Below are 16,704 nucleotides of genomic sequence, written 5' to 3'. Positions count from 1 at the left end.
ACACTACATGTGTTTTGGTTTTATTATTTGCAAATTCACAGTTCAAATTCAGTTTTTTTACTGTTCATGCTTTTGATACACTTTAAAAGTCATTTAAATATTCATATAAACCACATGTTAGGAAATTCTCTTGTTTAGACTTTTTCGTCGTTTCAATTTGGATTTTGTAAAGGATTCTCAACATCTTCTGCTATAATTTAATTAACAAATAGCACTATCCAGAGCTTTGAATATAAACGATTCTATTTATGACTCACTTCCTAGATCTCAACAAAGCAGTGGACTCTGTAACACGATATTCTATTACGAAAAATGTACTCTTATAATTTCTTTCTACTTGTCTGGTATAAATCTCATCATGAGTTATTTAAGAAATAGAACTCAACAAGAAACCTTTAATAATAACTAATCTGACCTTTCTTGTATTAATTTTGAGGTTCCCCAAGGAACCATTCTTGGGCCTTTGTTATTTTTATTATTCATAAACGTTGTACGTCGCCAGCAAGCTTTACACCGATGAAACCTGCATTGGTATTATAGGAACACAGTTGATATTGTTTACAGTCAAAAATAAAAATTGTGGAAAAAAAAGCTGAACAGTTTTTTACCACTACGTAAAGAGTGGTAAAAAAAACGCCTGAATATTTTGTAAAATATCTAGGTATTTATATTGATAAAGACCTTAGCTGGAGTTAACAGGGCAGTTATTTAGCTGACAAAATATCAAAAAACATGTTCCTTCTCGAAATTTAGCTAAAAAGCGTTCCCTAAATTATCTGCATAACGTTTATTAATTTTATCATGCCTTATTCACTGCTTGCTCAATTATTCTATCCTAATTTGAGGCTAATCATGTTTTTTAAGATGAGTATTTAAACTACTACGAAGAGCAATTAGAAACATACTGGAGAATGATATAGGACTTATTAAGTTACGAATGCCGATAGAGTTTACAGGTACTTAACTAATTACTATTTCTACAACACTGAAAATGTTTTCTTCGTTTCTACTTTTTAAGATTATATTAGACGACTTCTTCCTCTGGCATTGCATGAACTACCAGCCAAACCAGATCTTCGAAGTATTGGATGGGGACAAACTTCTGATTGTAGGTATGGCACATTATTAATACGTGCAATAACAGTTTGTTTTTCAGCAAATTCTTCACTGTCTGAAGATCTCCAAGTTGTAAGAGTAGCTTCTGTAACAAACAATGAATCTAAGATTGTATATGGAAATCAGATCACTGATAAAATGGGTTGTGTTGTTGGTAACTATAATGAAGGTGCTTGTCATGTAAGTTAGACACTAATGTTGCGAAACAAGTATTTGAGAACAATTTTCAGGGCGGTATCGGAAGTCCCTTGTTGGATGCTTACAGTAGATATACTGCGATTCATGTTGGATTTGCCAGTTTTGTAAGTAGTAATGGCTGCGAATCAACTGATCCGTCAGGATATACAAGGATTTATGGATATGTTAACTGGATTACTGAAGTTACTAGATAAAAGTGGTATTCTTATGTATGTAAAATAAAAGTTTGAAGATAGCAATTTTGCTGTTTTTCTCCATTATTACTTCCTAAGAGGCAATCTCTTGAATTCACTTTACAAAGTTACAACATCTGTAAATACACTGGATATAGCAAAATAGTAATTTTCAATATTTAAAAAGTTATCAGGAAGTTTGTGTCATAATTATCAAAAATAATTTTTTTATCTTGCTCAATTTGCATCAAATGTATCAAAACTTACATCGAAAGATGTAGTGCCTTGGATTTGGAAAAAATACTAATAGGAGGGGGTTTTAACGCAAGATTTGGTGATAAGGGGACAAGAATAATAGATACAGAAAAGGGAGAGAAAAGAGGATCAAAAGATAAAGCAAATAACAAAGAAGGTAAACTATTGTGGCAGACAATAGAAGAAATGGGATGGGAAATTTTGAATGGAAACAAGGAAGGAGGACGTACGTAGGGGCTAGGGGAGAATCAATTATAGACTATGGGATTGTCAACGAAGAGGCGTGGGAAGAAATAGAGAGTTTCAAATTGGGGGAAAGGGTAGAATCAGACCACATGCCACTAGAAATAAAAATCAAAGGAAAAGAGCAAGAGTACGAAAAACAAGAGAGAAGAAACAAAAGAAAAGAAATAGAGGAAAGAATATGGAATGAAGAGGGAATTTAAAGATACAGAAGTAGACTAGAAAAAAAGAAATTCGAAGTGAAAGAAGATATAGAAGCTATGATAGCAGAACTGAGCAACCTAATTGTAGAAGCTACGGAAAAAAGAAAGATATACATATGGCAAGGGAGGAATAATGGATGCAACGAAGAATGTAGTGAGTTGAAGAGAAAAGCAAGGGAAAAATTAGGAAAATGGAAGAATAACAAAGGAAGGAAAGAAGAGTACCTAAAAGCAAGAGAGAATTATAGGAGAAAATGGGAAGAAAGAAAAAGAGAAAAACGAGAAGAAGAAGAAGAGAAGACAATAAAGGCCCTGAAAACAGAAGAAGTATGAAGATATATAAATAAGGAACGGAGAAGGAAGACTGAAGTCAGTAAGAAAATCAAAATACATGAATGGAAAAAACACTTTATGGAATTATTGGGAGGTTTTGAGGAAAAATGCAAAAAAATAAATAAAGGAATCACAACGACGAAAAAAATGTGGAGAGGTTCGGAAATAACAGAAGATGAAATAGGAAGACAGATTGAAACACTGAAAAGAGGAGGAGGGGATGGAATACAGAACGAAGCGTGGATGTTCGGGACAGAAGGAGTGAAAGAAAGGATATGGGAAGCGGTAGATGGAGTTTGGAAGGTGTGAAGAACTACCGAGGGATGACCTTGGTCAATACCGCGTACAAGACATAGGCATGATACTAGATGAGAGGTTACGCAAGGAGATGTAAGAGGTATGTTACCAGACGGTCAGGCAGGGTTTAGGAAAGGAAGAGGTACTATGAACAACGTGTATATCCTGCGGCATTTAGTGGGAAGAGAAATAAGGAAAGACGGTGGACGAATGTACGCATTGTTCATAGATTTCAAAGCAGCGTTTGATAGTGTGAATAGAGAGAATGTGGGAGTATTTGGGGAGAAAGGGAGTAGGTGCGTACCTGGTAGCGAAAATGGAAGAAATATATGAAGAAGCAGTAAATAATGTGAGAGTGAATGGAACAGAGAGCGAGAGTTTTTATGCAAATAGAGGAGTGAGACAGGGATGCCCACTCAGCCCCACATTGTTTGCAGCTTATCTAGGATATATAGGTGAAATGTTCAGACAGGAGGGGTAGTAGTGGGCAAAGAGAAAGTGTGGTCGTTGGCGTACGCAGATTATTTTTTGATTGTGGCAAAGAAAAGAAAAGAAATGAAAACAATGATTAAAGCTTTTGAGAAGTATGTAGAAAAAAAAGAATTGGAAGTGAATGTGGAAAAAACAAAAATGGTGGGGTTTGGGAAGAAAGTAAGAAAGGATAAGGAAGAGTGGGCTTGGGGAGGGAAGAATATTGAATAAGTGAAAGAATTCCAGTACTTAGGATATACATTAAAGAGCAATAACTCAGATAGAGCGCATGTCCAAGAAATGGTTCGAAAAGCGAACAAAGTGATAGCAATAGTATGGGGAATAGGAGAGAGAAAATTTGGAAATGATTATAAGAGAAGAATGATGATGTTTGATAGTTTGATCAAAAGTGTATTTATGTATGTAGCTGAGATTTGGAGATGGAGGGAATATGAAGAAATAGCGAGAGTGCAAGAAAAATACTTGAAACGGACATTGGGATTAGAAAAGTATACGCCGGGGTATATAGTGAGGGAAGAAACAAAAAGGAAGAAAATGAGAGTGGAAGCGGGTGAAAGGGCGGTTGGATTTGAAGAGAAGTTTAGTGAGAGAGAATGTTGTTAAGAAATAAGAAAGGAAGGTGAAAAACTTGTTTAGAACGAAAGAGACAAGTATTGTGAAGGAAAGGGATATGCATATGAAGAAATAGAGAGAATGAGAGAAATGGGAAGGAGTATGAAAGAAGAACTGAGTGTAAGAGATAAGGATATAGATAAGCAAGAACGCAGATCGAGAATATCGGAGCCTAGATATAATGCAGAGTACAGACAAATAGTAAAGGAGGAAGTACCAAAGTACACACACAGCCAGAGTATAAAGAAGAAAAGAATGATGGCGAGATTTAGGTGTGGAAATGAAGAGAAAGAGAATAATTTTTGGATGGATGAAATAGAATTCTCGATTGATATGTCGCTACTAGACTGCAATGATGATAAATTTAAGGAGTGGAATGAATCTGCAAGGAATACTTGCTATGAAGATAAGCCAAAAACATCACGTTTTATTTTGTTAATAGCAGCACTATATGAATGGCAGTTATCTCGGTCCCAAGCAGCATGATCAACATTTATTTGATCATGATTACCAGACGCTTTCATGTTGGTACAATTTATACAACGCAGCTTCTCGGCTTGACACTCTTTAACACTATGGTTCCCAGCACAGCGACGACAGATAACATTACTTTTGCAAGAGCTGGATGAATGGTTAAAACCATTACAAGTGAAACACCGGAAAATATCAATACCACAAAAGATATAACATCTGTCTAAACCTATTAGGCAGTGCCCTATGCTAATGGCTTTTTTATAGGAGGCGATATCTACTTCAACAATTACTTGAAAACGGTCAGACTTATTTTTCACAGGCAAAAATTTAATCAACTTCTGTACATTTTCTTCATCGTTGTCAAAAATAAACTCATTTTGTTTGACCAAAAAATCCAGAACACTTGACTTACTAACATCCTTGGAAATTCCAGTAATTCTGATACGAGAATATCGGAGTCTAGATATAATGCAGAGTATAGAGAAATAGTAAAGGATGAAGTACCAAAGTACACACAGAGAGAGAGTATAAAGGAGAAAAGAATGATGGCGAGATTTAGGTGTGGAAATGAAGAGAAAGAGAATAATTTTTGGATGGATGAAACTGACAGAAGGTGTAGGATATGTCGGAGAGAGGGAGAAACAATAGAACATATGCTGGAAGGATGTGAAGGATTGAGAGAATCGGAGGAAAGTAGATGTTGTAAAGTAAAGTAGGTTATTGTTGCATTATTGTTGCATTATAATTTCATTTCGACATAGTTTTGTTAGCTATATTAAATTAGGTTGCTTGTCCAAATGTTTTGTAATCGCTGACTCCTCTGTATTTTGTAAGAATATGGTCAGTTGCCCTCGTTACGAGGAAGTGATAAATAGAGGAGTCAACGAAGAGACAAGGGAGAGAATGTGTGTAAGGTAGAGAAGAAGTTGCCATGTGATCATGGCCATGTATAAAGTTGTCATGTAAGTTTTGTTATGTGGGCAGTGAAATAAACGGGAAATCGAAACATATGTGTCTAAGTCACAACCCCTTCACAACAAGAAGTGCTAAACGAGGATGGAACAGGACTGGACTGGATGAAAGAAGTACGGAAGATAAGGGGACTATGGGAAGGGGTGGGCAAGCAGAAAGAATAGAAGATTTATTATATAAAACCCGAATATTTATTTTATTGTACTTATTTTTATTGATTTATCTGTATTATGTAGATTAAGTTAATTTGTACCCCTACTAGACTGGTTCCAGAGGTACTTAATTTAGTTAGTCGACTGTAATGGCCAGAAATCAGATATGATGGCCTTACGGGGTTCCCCAGGGATCGGTCCTTGGACCTGTTCTATTTTCTTTATATTCTGCCTACTTAGTGAAAGTTATTAAACATTGCAGTGTACACATGTATGCAGATGATCTACAACTTTATCTTACTTTTAATCCAAAAAAAACTAAAACGTGTGTTAACCTTATCAATAGAGATAGCCAACTGAAGTTTGTGCAACATGCGAAAAAACCTTTTTATTCTTTAAGTAAATAAGTCCTTATAGGTTTTATCTGGATACTAAATCTAAAAAGCGGCTCTCAGATGCTTTGATTTTATTTCATTTAAATTATGCTGATACAGTCCTTGTCTATCTCAGGTGCAAAAATATCGGCTACAGAAAATTCAAAATCTATCTATATTTATAATTTGGTAACAAAATGTTTTATTGAACCAATTAAAAACAAGTCACCTCATTTTCACGAAAAGGTGAGAATATAAGTTTCTCAAATTAGACTTAGAAAATAAAAACTGTGTTATAACAGAAAGTAAAACTTTTAGAAATATTTCTTTGTTTTAATGGCTAATACCGCCGAATAAAAATTAGCAGATAACACTGAGCCTCTAAATTCTATAACCTTTTGACGAACTTTGTTGATTTTAAGATAAGACGTCCACAACTAACCTAGGATGACTACAATATTTTTACCGATATATTATTTCGAATTTTAAAAATTGTAAAGTCATTAACAAACGATGACGCGCCACATGCTGATATTTTTTTCGCTTCTGATAGTACAAAACGTTCCGGTAAAAAATCATATACTCTGAATATTTAAAATTTCCTTTTTGTTTTGTTTTAGACAAAAGCTTCTCTTCACCATGACCAATCGTCTGGTAAGTAAATCAAATTTCACCCTCCGAATACAAGACAACATTTTATTTAGAGAAAAGTGGTCGTATAATAGGTGGTATTGATGCCCATATTGCTGTATTCCCTTTCATTGCGGCTGTTAACGTTCAAACATCAAACAGCAGATTTTTTTGTGGAGGAACTCTTTACTTGTCTGAGTGGGTCATCACAGCTGGTCAATGTGTCGACGGGTAAGATTACAAATCACTTTTATCTAAGTAATAGTTGTAACATTTTTGTTCTAGGGCTGTGTTATTTACAATAACTACAATAAGTTTTGGTGCAGATACTTTGGAAAATGAAGATGATAGTCGAGTGACAGTAGCTACATCAACGTACTTTCTGCACCCAGATTACAATCCACAAACTTTGGAAAATGATATTGGTATCATCAGACTACGCATGCCTATAACACACACTAGTAAGTTAAGGAAAGAAGACAATAAAACAGTCACCATTGTGTAACTAATTATTATGTTACGTTTTAGATTACATAAAAGCGATTGAAACCCTAGCAACTACAGATCTTACGATTGGTAATCAATTATTCACCCTTGGGTGGGGTCAAACCAGTGACAGTACGTAACCACAACACAAACAACAAAGCGGTTACAGAATTAGTTAACACTGTTTTTATTAGGCGATCCTTCTCTTGCGGCACGTCTTCAGGTGCTTTACGCAGTTGCTATAACTAACGAAGAATGCAGACAGGTTTATGGATTTCAAATTACCGACGAAATGGTCTGCATTGTTGGGAGTTATAATAATGGAATTTGTTATGTAAGTAATTTTTGACGATCATTGGTTGTGTTAATGTCTAAAATTATCTTCAAAGGGCGATACTGGTGGTCCTTTAGTCGAAGTTTTGAGATTAGGAACTCGAAGGCTTGCTGGTATAGCAAGTTTCATCAGTTCAAATGGATGTGAAAGTACCGACCCATCTGGGTTTACTAGAATTACTCCGTATGTTAGTTGGATTACAAACGTCACCAGAGGATTTTTTTATATACATAAATATTTCGCAATATTTATGTATATAAATTTTTATCTGATAAAATTTTTCCAATAACGTACTATATACTCCAGTATGTTACTACCGTGTACCATTTAATTCCTTTACGACTATATTGTGAACCCGCTATCAAACAGAAACAGATACTTTAAGATAATTGTAATCCGTCATTAAGAAAAGCGTTTTATTGGAAGGTAAGATTATAACATATAAAAGAATAAAAATCACATAAAATTTCTCTACTCAAAAGAAATTACACCACTGAAATTGATAATGACGGTTTTACTGATAACACTTTTGTGTCTTATCCCAAATACCTTGGTAAGAAATATTTCATACAAATACCGAATTTTTCAACGTTTTGCAAATTTTTAGGGAATCACTATTCCACGTGAAAATGGTACATAAAGTCACTATTTGTTAGATAAAATTATAACCTTTTGACTTTCGTAGGTCTAAATAGTCGCATTATAGGCGGATTTGACGCTAATATACGAGCATATCCCTTCGTTGTTTCTGTCAATGTTCAAACATCCCTCAGCAGATTTTTCTGTGGGGGAACACTATATGGGTCAGAATGGGTAATTACAGCTGGTCAGTGCGTCGATGGGTAAAAAGTAAATCATTTTGTTTCATTTTGTCTTATGAGTCTAAGTTTAGGGCTACTTTGTTTACTGTAAGTTTAGGATCTGCGACCTTAAACGATGATGATCCAAATCGTGTGACTGTAGCTACGTCTACGTATTATTTACACCCGGATTATAATCCACAAACTCTGGAAAATGATATTGGGATTATACGGTTACGGATGCCCATTACCCATACTGGTATTTTTTACTACATTTAGCTATGTATTAAAATACTTATACATACAATATTTTAGATTATATAAAGTCGGTTAATTTTATACCAAGTGAGGATATACCACTAGGTATTCAATATTATGCATTCGGGTGGGGTCAAATTAGTGACAGTAAGTATATGAAACATAATGATATCTTAACATCATTGTTCAACATATAAATAGGCGACTCATCTCTTTCGAACAAACTGAAAGTAGCATATATTGGTTCTATGACAAATGAAGAATGTAGACTATTCTATGGTAATCAAATTACAGACAATATGGTGTGTATTGTGGGAAATTACAATGAAGGAATATGTCACGTGAGTTTATGAACTTTAAAGAATAAATATATCGTAAAAACGACTTTATTTGACATTCCAGGGTGACACTGGAGGTCCACTGATTAGAGCGTTAGGTACAGGAAGTATGGGACTTATTGGTGTAGCAAGCTTTATGAGTTCAAATGGGTGTGAGAGCACAGATCCTTCAGGATTTACTAGGACAAATCGATATGTCAGTTGGATCGCAAATATCACAAATATGTAGACAAACACAAGTGCTGTAATTTTCTACATGGATAGTCATATAGTAAAATTTTAATAAAAAAAACACGCAATTTTCTCTTATTTAAAAAAAAAATCTTCTGAGTCAAATTAATTTAAAGTTAGCCAATCAGCACAAGGTTGGCATTTCCACAAAAAAAGATTTGGTGAGACGTCATTGACGTAAGTCAGCAATCTAGCAGCATTTGTAAGATATTTGTGGGATTAGGTACAATGACTGTGTTTATTTTATTGGTGTCTAAATTCATTTTATTTCACAATATCTGAATTCACCATTGACTTTTTAACGATTTTTAAATACTACGTTACGAAAAACGACTGCCAAAGATGTTCTGTTATAACATAAAAGTTTTATTTTTTCTTCTTGGCACCGTTTCGTGTATTTATTCTAGAGAGGTAACAATGAGATAACTAGTACTAATCTAAATTTCTAACCGTTTTTTACAGATTTCAAAATTTTTTATAACGAGTCGTGGTAACTAACACAAACGTTGTATTTATTTTAAATATAAGGTATGTTTTAATAATGCAGGTGCCACTACTCGTATTATTGGAGGGCAAAACGCCACCGTCAACCAATTCCCATTTGCAGCAGCGATCCAAGTACGCACAGAAGACAGCGCTTTTTTCTGTGGTGGTACTCTATATGGAACAGAATGGATAATAACCGCTGGTCAGTGTGTTTACGGGTAAACTATAATTATAACCAAATAAGAAATCGTAAATTAAGACAAGATTATAGAGCCATCTTGTTCACAATCCGGTTGGGATCAGTACACTTGAGTGATGACGATCCAAATGCATTGCTTTTAGCTACATCTGAGTACTTTTTACATCCTGATTATAACCCAGAAACTTTGGAAAATGACATAGCGTTGATTAAATTGCGAAGTGCAATAACATTTACTAGTGAGTTATAATTCCGAGTTACAACTTATAACTGATTTTATTCTTTCAGACTATATTCGTTCAATCGATTCTTTGGGAAGGCCTGATATAGATAGTAATTCTGACCTTACTGCAATTGGTTGGGGACAAACCAGTGATGGTATTTATATTTTAAACATTTATAGAATTATTTTTCACTATTTTATTTTTACAGATTGGAACTTTGGCAGCAACTCTTCAATATGTAAAGGTCGTTCCAATAACCAACGAAGAATGTAAAATAACCTACGGAAATCAAATTAAAGACAATATGGTGTGTCTAGTAGGAAATTATAATGAAGGTACTTGCCACGTAAGTTGTAAGCTCGTGGTGTGCATATGAAATGTCTAAAAGTCTTATTTTTTTTATGAAGGGAGACACGGGAAGCCCACTGATAGAATTGTATAGCTACAGGTATACACTTCACGCTGGAGTTGCAAGTTTTATAAGTGGCAATGGGTGTGAAAGCACAGATCCCTCGGGATACACAAGAACATTTCCATATGACGACTGGCTGCGAACCATCATGTACTGACCCTGTAAAATAATGCCAAGAAATAAGTAGTAAATAGAATAAAAAAATACCAAAATCTGGCTTTTTTGCTGTGTTGCCATATGGAGGAAGATCTAAGTTGTAAAGTTGTCATTTAGAAAATTAATATTCGAAAGTCTAAATAACTTTAGATCAATTTTTTATAAATTATGAGTCGTTGATTTTGTGTCGGCGTGAGGATGTGAATTGAAAATGTTCCAGTAAATCGTTTAATTGTTTAAACGAAAATGAATCGCATTCGACGCCGCAATCTAATTATTAATGTTTTTCAAACTTGAAATGCGTAATACTTTTGAACACATGTAATTTTGGTTTTATTATTTGTAAATTCACAGTTCAAATCCAGTTTTTTTACTGCTCATGCTTTTGATACACTTTAAAAGTCATTTAAATATTCATATAAACCACGTGTTAGGAAATTCTCTTATTTAGACTTCACTCTTTCGTTGTTTCAATTTGAATTTTGTAAATGATTCTCAATATCTTCTGCTATAATTTAATTAACAAATAGCATTATCCAGAGCTTTGAGTATAAACGATTCTATATATAACTCACTTTCTAGATCTTAACAAAGCAGTGGACTCTCTAACACATGATATTCTATTACGAAAAATGTACTTTTATAATTTCTACTTGTCTGGTATAAATCTCATCATGAAGTTATTTAAAAAATAGAACTCAACAAGAAACCGTTAATAACAACTAATCTGACCTTTCTTGTATTAATTTTGAGGTTCCCCAAGGAACCATTCTTGGGCCTTTGTTATTTTTATTATTCATAAACGTTGTACGTCGCCAGCAAGCTTTACACCGATGATACCTGCATTGGTATTGTAGGAACACAGTTGATATTGTTTCCAGTCAAAGTAAAAATTTTGGAAAAAAAAGCTGAACAGTTTTTTACCACTACGTAAAGAGTACTGAAACGCCTGAATATTTTGTAAAATATCTAAGCATTTATATTGATAAAGACCTTAGCTGGAGTTAACAGGGCAGTTATATATTTAGCTGACAAAATATCAAAAAACATGTTCCTTCTCGAAATTTAACTAAAAGGCTTTCCCTAAATTATCTGCGTAACGTTTATCATGCCTTATTCACTGCTTGCTCAATTATTCTATCCTAACTTGAGGTTAATCATCTTTTTTAAGGAGAGTATTTAAACTACTACGAAGAGCAATTAGAAACATACACAATTCGAAATATAAAGAAGATTGTAGAAAGCTTTTTTTTTCATTGAATATATTCACCTTACCCTCTTTATATAACCGTTGCTTCGAATTTATTTATATAATATATTTTTATATAACTTAATATCAACTTGTATCCAAAAGTTAATTTCAACCGTAATTATTAATTATAGCAAAAGATATCAAAATATTTTCTTTAAAAATTTACGGCTGGCAAAATCTAGAGATGACACATGTTTGCATAAAACTTTTAAATGCTTTGCCAAAAAAACTAATTAGAGATAATAATTATGCTACCAAAATTTTCTTGAAAAGTCTAATATTTGATTGGGAAGATCTTTTATTCATCAGATGAATTTCTAAGTAATAATTTTGACGAGTTGGTATTATTATTTAACAATGAATAATTTATATTATATTGCCACGAAATTCCGGTGTGACGGACGAACGGTCCGGAATCTCGCCGATAACGTGTAGGGGCGGCGTACCTGGGGGCCAAGCTTTGGGCCGACTAGTGTCGCTAATTTAAAAACACGTCTGGCCGACCAAGCTTATGCGGCGACCTTCACGCCGGCGTTGCTCTCAACCCGGAGACACGGATTTCAGGTGGTGAGCGCCAGCGAAAACAAGACAATAAAATAAAACGGCAAGGAATATTAACAATAAAACGGGTTTATTCCCTGTCACAAACTACACGGCTAAAATAATAGATCTTACGGCTAAACTTAACTTAAATATATACGAAACGGTTTTGCAAAAAAAAGTTCGGCACGGTCGTTCCTCCTGGGCGGCAACTTCCTTGAGGACGGGTTCCACCTGAACTTGGGGGCCGGCGACCTTGAAACCTGGAAATCGGGCGAGGACGGTACGGCTACCCGGGAGGGGAGCGCGGTGGCGGTACACGACGCGTGCACGACGGTATCGACTTGTGACCGCGACGACAAAAAACCCGGTGACGGTGATACGGTTTTTCGCTCGGGGGCGGCGATTCCAAAAACCAATACGTTAACGGGCAGACCACACAAAAGGTACTTACGGTGGACGGAGGGTCAAACTGCACTTTGAAATCGCGTATTTACCCCCGCCATCGCGGTACGCGTCACGGTTTCCGGCCCGCGAAAATTCGCTTCGTTACAATATGTCACATTTTATAATAGTTCCTCCATTTTGAAAGACTTTGAGAATTTCCATCATTTAAATTAATTTCACGATACAGTAGAGACCTTGGTGCATTTCATGTTCTATGTTTATTAATCTGCTACTTTCTATTATCCAAATTATTTTCGCACAGCTTGAATTTGAGCATTTATTCTTAAATTATTATTTTTATTTCAACTATATTTATTTTGCGTCTGCTGTGTATGAAAAGGGTCTAAGAAAAGCACGACCTATTATGTCAAGCGGTAAAAGCGATGATACTGGAAGAACATAGGAAGTAGTTGTGTCACAAAGATGGAGCTTCAAGAGATTGTCTTCAAGAAATTTGAAGTCCCAGTTACTTGACTTAAAAGAGGTAAGCGAAATCTTAAAGGACCTCCAAGGAAAAATTAGTTCTCGGGAAGAACACGAGAGCCTACATTAAGACACAAACAGCATGGGGAAACAATAAGGTAAAGGAACAAGTGCATGAGAAGAAAAAAAAGATATTCTATGGTGCTCTCCAAAACCTAAGAAAACCCAGTAATAAAACAATATTTTTAAATTAATTTGGAAAAGTCTTGCCAAGAGAAGGGCCTTAGTAAAACTTAGAACAACCATAAGGAGTATCTACAGGAACAACCGGAACTATGTAAGGAAGAGGAACCTCGGAACGAAACCAAAAAAACTCGTTTTCCAAGAGAGAGAAGTTCCTTGGCTGAACTGAAGAAGATCCAGAAACTTGTGGTGTCTAAGAGTCCTGGCCGGCGATTCAGAAATACTGACGCCGATTCATTTTGAGTTTAGAAACCAGCAGCATTTCCTGGATTTCCACGATAAGTCGCATTCGTTCTTCCAACGATCTTTTCGCATCCGTTGACACCCACTGCCTCTCCTTTATCAATGTCATCCCCCTTAAACATATTATCGAGCAGATGAAGATCAAGCACGATTTGCAAAAAATCGTCAAACTCAAGCAGATGAAGGTGTGTAAGATCATCAAAAGAATTCGAGGGACAAAACCAACGACGAAATCGTCGTACGAAGCAGACGAATGACTGACCGACGAATTGAACGAAAAGAACTTTGTACCGACTGCGACGTTAGGCAAAAAAGAGAATCAAATGAAGACATTTCAAAAACAATACGAAATTTTAAATAATATCAAAGAAAAAAGACAAAAATGGGGTAATTCTTGAAATTGATACCGATAAAAAACTCGGACCCTACGTCAAACAATTGAAGAAAAAGGGGGAAGAAATCGAGCTACTTTCAGAGACTTGTTAATAACGAATTGTGCGAGGACCGCGAAATCGAGAAATTGTGGAAGGAATAATCTTCTCTGTACTCGAAAAACACAGACCAGGAGAATTTGTAGAATCATTTTAAAAATAAAAGTAAAAAAATACAATCGAACACTTCAATCGACTCCAGTGAAGAAGAAGATAGAGACAGAAGCTCCACAGTTTCCTTGAAAAAGGAGTTATTGACTGAGACAGAGAAGCACGATTTTAAAATTCAAGTTTGTGACTTGTAAAAACCAAAAGCAGTCAGCGTACTAGAAACTTACCAAAATCAACAACAAACTTCCACAAGAAAGAAAGCCAAAAACAAAGTTCAACTATTGGAGGCGAAAATTAAAGAACTGGTAGAAGAAAAACAAAAACTAGTTGTGAATTTGGGCAAGAAAAATGTAGAATCTCAAGTTAAACCGAAGGAGGCGCTCAAAAATGAACTTGAAAAGTGAATATGATAGACGTTCGCATGTATTCGAGTAATAGTCTTCGACGAAGAAAAAATTTAAATTACTGCATACCACCATTCAAGAAATACACACAAAATGCAGAGTCAAAGAAGTCGTTGAGGAAATGGAGTGGCTAAGAAATGAAATCGATTTGAAACAGTTTGATTATGTCAGACAGAGTACATCAGCACAATTAGATCAGAGTAGTCTAGGCTACTTTTGGTGAGAATAATAGCAGACGAATGCTGTAATTCTACAATCCCGAAAGTTGTTTAATTAATCTAATCCATGCATATCGTTACTTAGTATTAGTACCCGTAAAGATGGAACGCTTGTCTGAATACCGGTCATTTCCGGGTCCGCCGTGGTATAAAAATAACGATCCTTTATTTTCTAAAGAGTTTACACAAAAATTGATTAACCAAATTAAAAGTCAATTAGCCCATAATCTACGTAATCATCGCAATTTCGAAATGTAGCTAATATAACCACGGAATTATGAAAGCAATTACTTTTGAGAGTACTAATTTCTCAATATTTGAACGATATTTGTGGGATTAACGACAATAACTGTGTTTATTTTATTGTGCGTCCTAAGTTGATTTTATTTCACATTATCAAAATTTACTGACAATTTTTTTACCGATTTTTAATCTGTACCTACTTACCTATAAATTAAAAGTAATTAGAAACTAGTACGCTATTAACAACTACTGTCAAAACGAAAACATGTTCAATTATAGCATAAAAATTTTATTCTTTTTTATTGGCGTCATCTCATCTATTTACTCTAGAGAGGTAATAAATAAAGATAATGAATTATTCTAAATTTCTAATGACTTTTTACAGATTTCAACAAAAAATAATGGTAAAAGTAATGAATATTAAATGCATTTTCAATAAATGTGTTGTTTAATACAGGTGCATCTACTCGGATCATTGGAGGTCAAAACGCCACCGTCAACCAATTTCCATTTGCAGCAGCAATCCAAGTACGCACAGAAACTAGCGCTTTCTTCTGCGGTGGTAGCCTGTATAGAAATCAGTGGATAATTACTGCAGGCCAGTGTGTCTATAAGTAAAATTGCAACCAAATTAGAAACCTAAATTACAAAAGCCAAGTTTTCAGCGCCATTTTGTTCACGATTCAATTGGGATCAATACACATAGATGCAGATGATTCAAACAAAATGACTTTAGCTACATCTGAGTACTTTTTGCATCCCGATTATAATCCATATACTTTGGAAAATGACATCGCTCTAATTAAATTACGAAGTGCAATAACATTCACTGGTGAGTTATACCTAATAATTGTCTGTTGAGTCTTGTAACTACAGTGATTTTAAGATTACGTTCGGTCGATTGACATGTTGGCAGTGGCTGATTTACAACTTGATGCTGATATTAGTGCTATTGGATGGGGACAAACTAGTGACGGTAGAATCTTTCAAAATTACCAAAAGCATTTTTTGATATTTTGTTTTCGCAGAAAGTGGAAACTTGGCACCAGCCCTTCAGTATGTAAAGGTTGTTCCACTAACCAATGAAGAATGTAGGTTAACTTACGGGAGTCAGATTAAAGACAACATGCTTTGTGTGGAAGGAAACTATAATGAAGGTACCTGCAATGTGAGTTATATAAAGTCGTAATTTGTTTATGCATGAAGTGTCTTAACGTGTTGATTTTCTGAAGGGGGACACGGGAAGCCCACTGGTAGAAATGTATAGTCGCAGATTTACGGTTCATAGTGGAGTTGCAAGTTTTATAAGTGGCCATGGATGCGAAAGTACAGATCCCTCGGGATATACGAGAACATTTTCACATAAAGACTGGATTCGAAATGTAACTGGAACGTAATGCGTCATCAATAAAGTAATGTTAAGAAATGTATAACAAATGAAAAAACACAAGATATTTTTTGTAATATGTAATTAAAAACAATATATATGTTTTGTCAAGTCTATAGTATGAAAATAAATATTTTGTTTGTTTATGATTTTGGTGTTTCTGTGTCAGTGGAACCTGTTGTTGTGAATGCACAAAGTAGAATTTTATTCCTGTTGCAATTTTAGACGATTTCAGTATGTAGACCAGTAGAAGATATAAACATTGACCGTGTTTCGTCATCAAATTAATGGGGTTAAAGTAGAGTTTTACTTCC

General features: G+C 34.9%; 5 protein-coding genes across 5 annotated transcripts; all 5 read left to right on the top strand.

The window, feature by feature from the left end:
• Positions 1 to 873: 873 nt before the first annotated feature.
• On the top strand, positions 874 to 1,544 carry LOC135129844 (chymotrypsin BI-like). The gene is made up of 4 exons (XM_064057112.1): positions 874 to 956; positions 1,019 to 1,108; positions 1,157 to 1,296; positions 1,347 to 1,544. The coding sequence occupies exons 1-4, from the start codon at positions 938 to 940 to the stop codon at positions 1,506 to 1,508; spliced, it is 411 nt and encodes a 136-aa protein (XP_063913182.1). The 5' UTR covers positions 874 to 937; the 3' UTR covers positions 1,509 to 1,544.
• A 4,849-nt stretch (positions 1,545 to 6,393) lies between these two features.
• LOC135129883 (brachyurin-like) lies at positions 6,394 to 7,675 on the top strand. Its single transcript, XM_064057153.1, has 8 exons — positions 6,394 to 6,461; positions 6,515 to 6,548; positions 6,599 to 6,755; positions 6,810 to 6,985; positions 7,053 to 7,142; positions 7,205 to 7,344; positions 7,400 to 7,596; positions 7,651 to 7,675. Exons 1-8 carry the CDS (start codon positions 6,408 to 6,410, stop codon positions 7,673 to 7,675), a joined length of 873 nt encoding a protein of 290 aa, XP_063913223.1. The 5' UTR covers positions 6,394 to 6,407.
• Positions 7,676 to 7,807: 132 nt separating this feature from the next.
• Positions 7,808 to 9,039, top strand: LOC135130061 (brachyurin-like). Its single transcript, XM_064057375.1, has 7 exons — positions 7,808 to 7,897; positions 7,952 to 7,976; positions 8,030 to 8,186; positions 8,237 to 8,403; positions 8,460 to 8,549; positions 8,604 to 8,743; positions 8,805 to 9,039. The coding sequence occupies exons 1-7, from the start codon at positions 7,850 to 7,852 to the stop codon at positions 8,967 to 8,969; spliced, it is 792 nt and encodes a 263-aa protein (XP_063913445.1). The 5' UTR covers positions 7,808 to 7,849; the 3' UTR covers positions 8,970 to 9,039.
• A 91-nt stretch (positions 9,040 to 9,130) lies between these two features.
• Positions 9,131 to 10,504, top strand: LOC135129882 (chymotrypsin BI-like). The gene is made up of 7 exons (XM_064057152.1): positions 9,131 to 9,382; positions 9,434 to 9,461; positions 9,519 to 9,675; positions 9,729 to 9,895; positions 9,945 to 10,028; positions 10,060 to 10,226; positions 10,288 to 10,504. The coding sequence occupies exons 1-7, from the start codon at positions 9,314 to 9,316 to the stop codon at positions 10,447 to 10,449; spliced, it is 834 nt and encodes a 277-aa protein (XP_063913222.1). The 5' UTR covers positions 9,131 to 9,313; the 3' UTR covers positions 10,450 to 10,504.
• A 4,735-nt stretch (positions 10,505 to 15,239) lies between these two features.
• Positions 15,240 to 16,539, top strand: LOC135130235 (brachyurin-like). The gene is made up of 7 exons (XM_064057588.1): positions 15,240 to 15,337; positions 15,389 to 15,407; positions 15,461 to 15,617; positions 15,669 to 15,835; positions 15,890 to 15,979; positions 16,032 to 16,171; positions 16,236 to 16,539. The coding sequence occupies exons 1-7, from the start codon at positions 15,269 to 15,271 to the stop codon at positions 16,398 to 16,400; spliced, it is 807 nt and encodes a 268-aa protein (XP_063913658.1). The 5' UTR covers positions 15,240 to 15,268; the 3' UTR covers positions 16,401 to 16,539.
• Positions 16,540 to 16,704: the final 165 nt, after the last annotated feature.

This window comes from Zophobas morio, unplaced genomic scaffold, assembly GCF_036711695.1.
Source record: "Zophobas morio isolate AGI-343-1 ecotype UQ-CSIRO unplaced genomic scaffold, CSIRO_AGI_Zmor_V1 ptg000017l, whole genome shotgun sequence".
Lineage (NCBI taxonomy): Eukaryota > Metazoa > Arthropoda > Insecta > Coleoptera > Tenebrionidae > Zophobas > Zophobas morio.
Note: the sequence above shows the minus strand (reverse complement) of the source record. Positions and strands in the feature narration are given on the sequence as shown.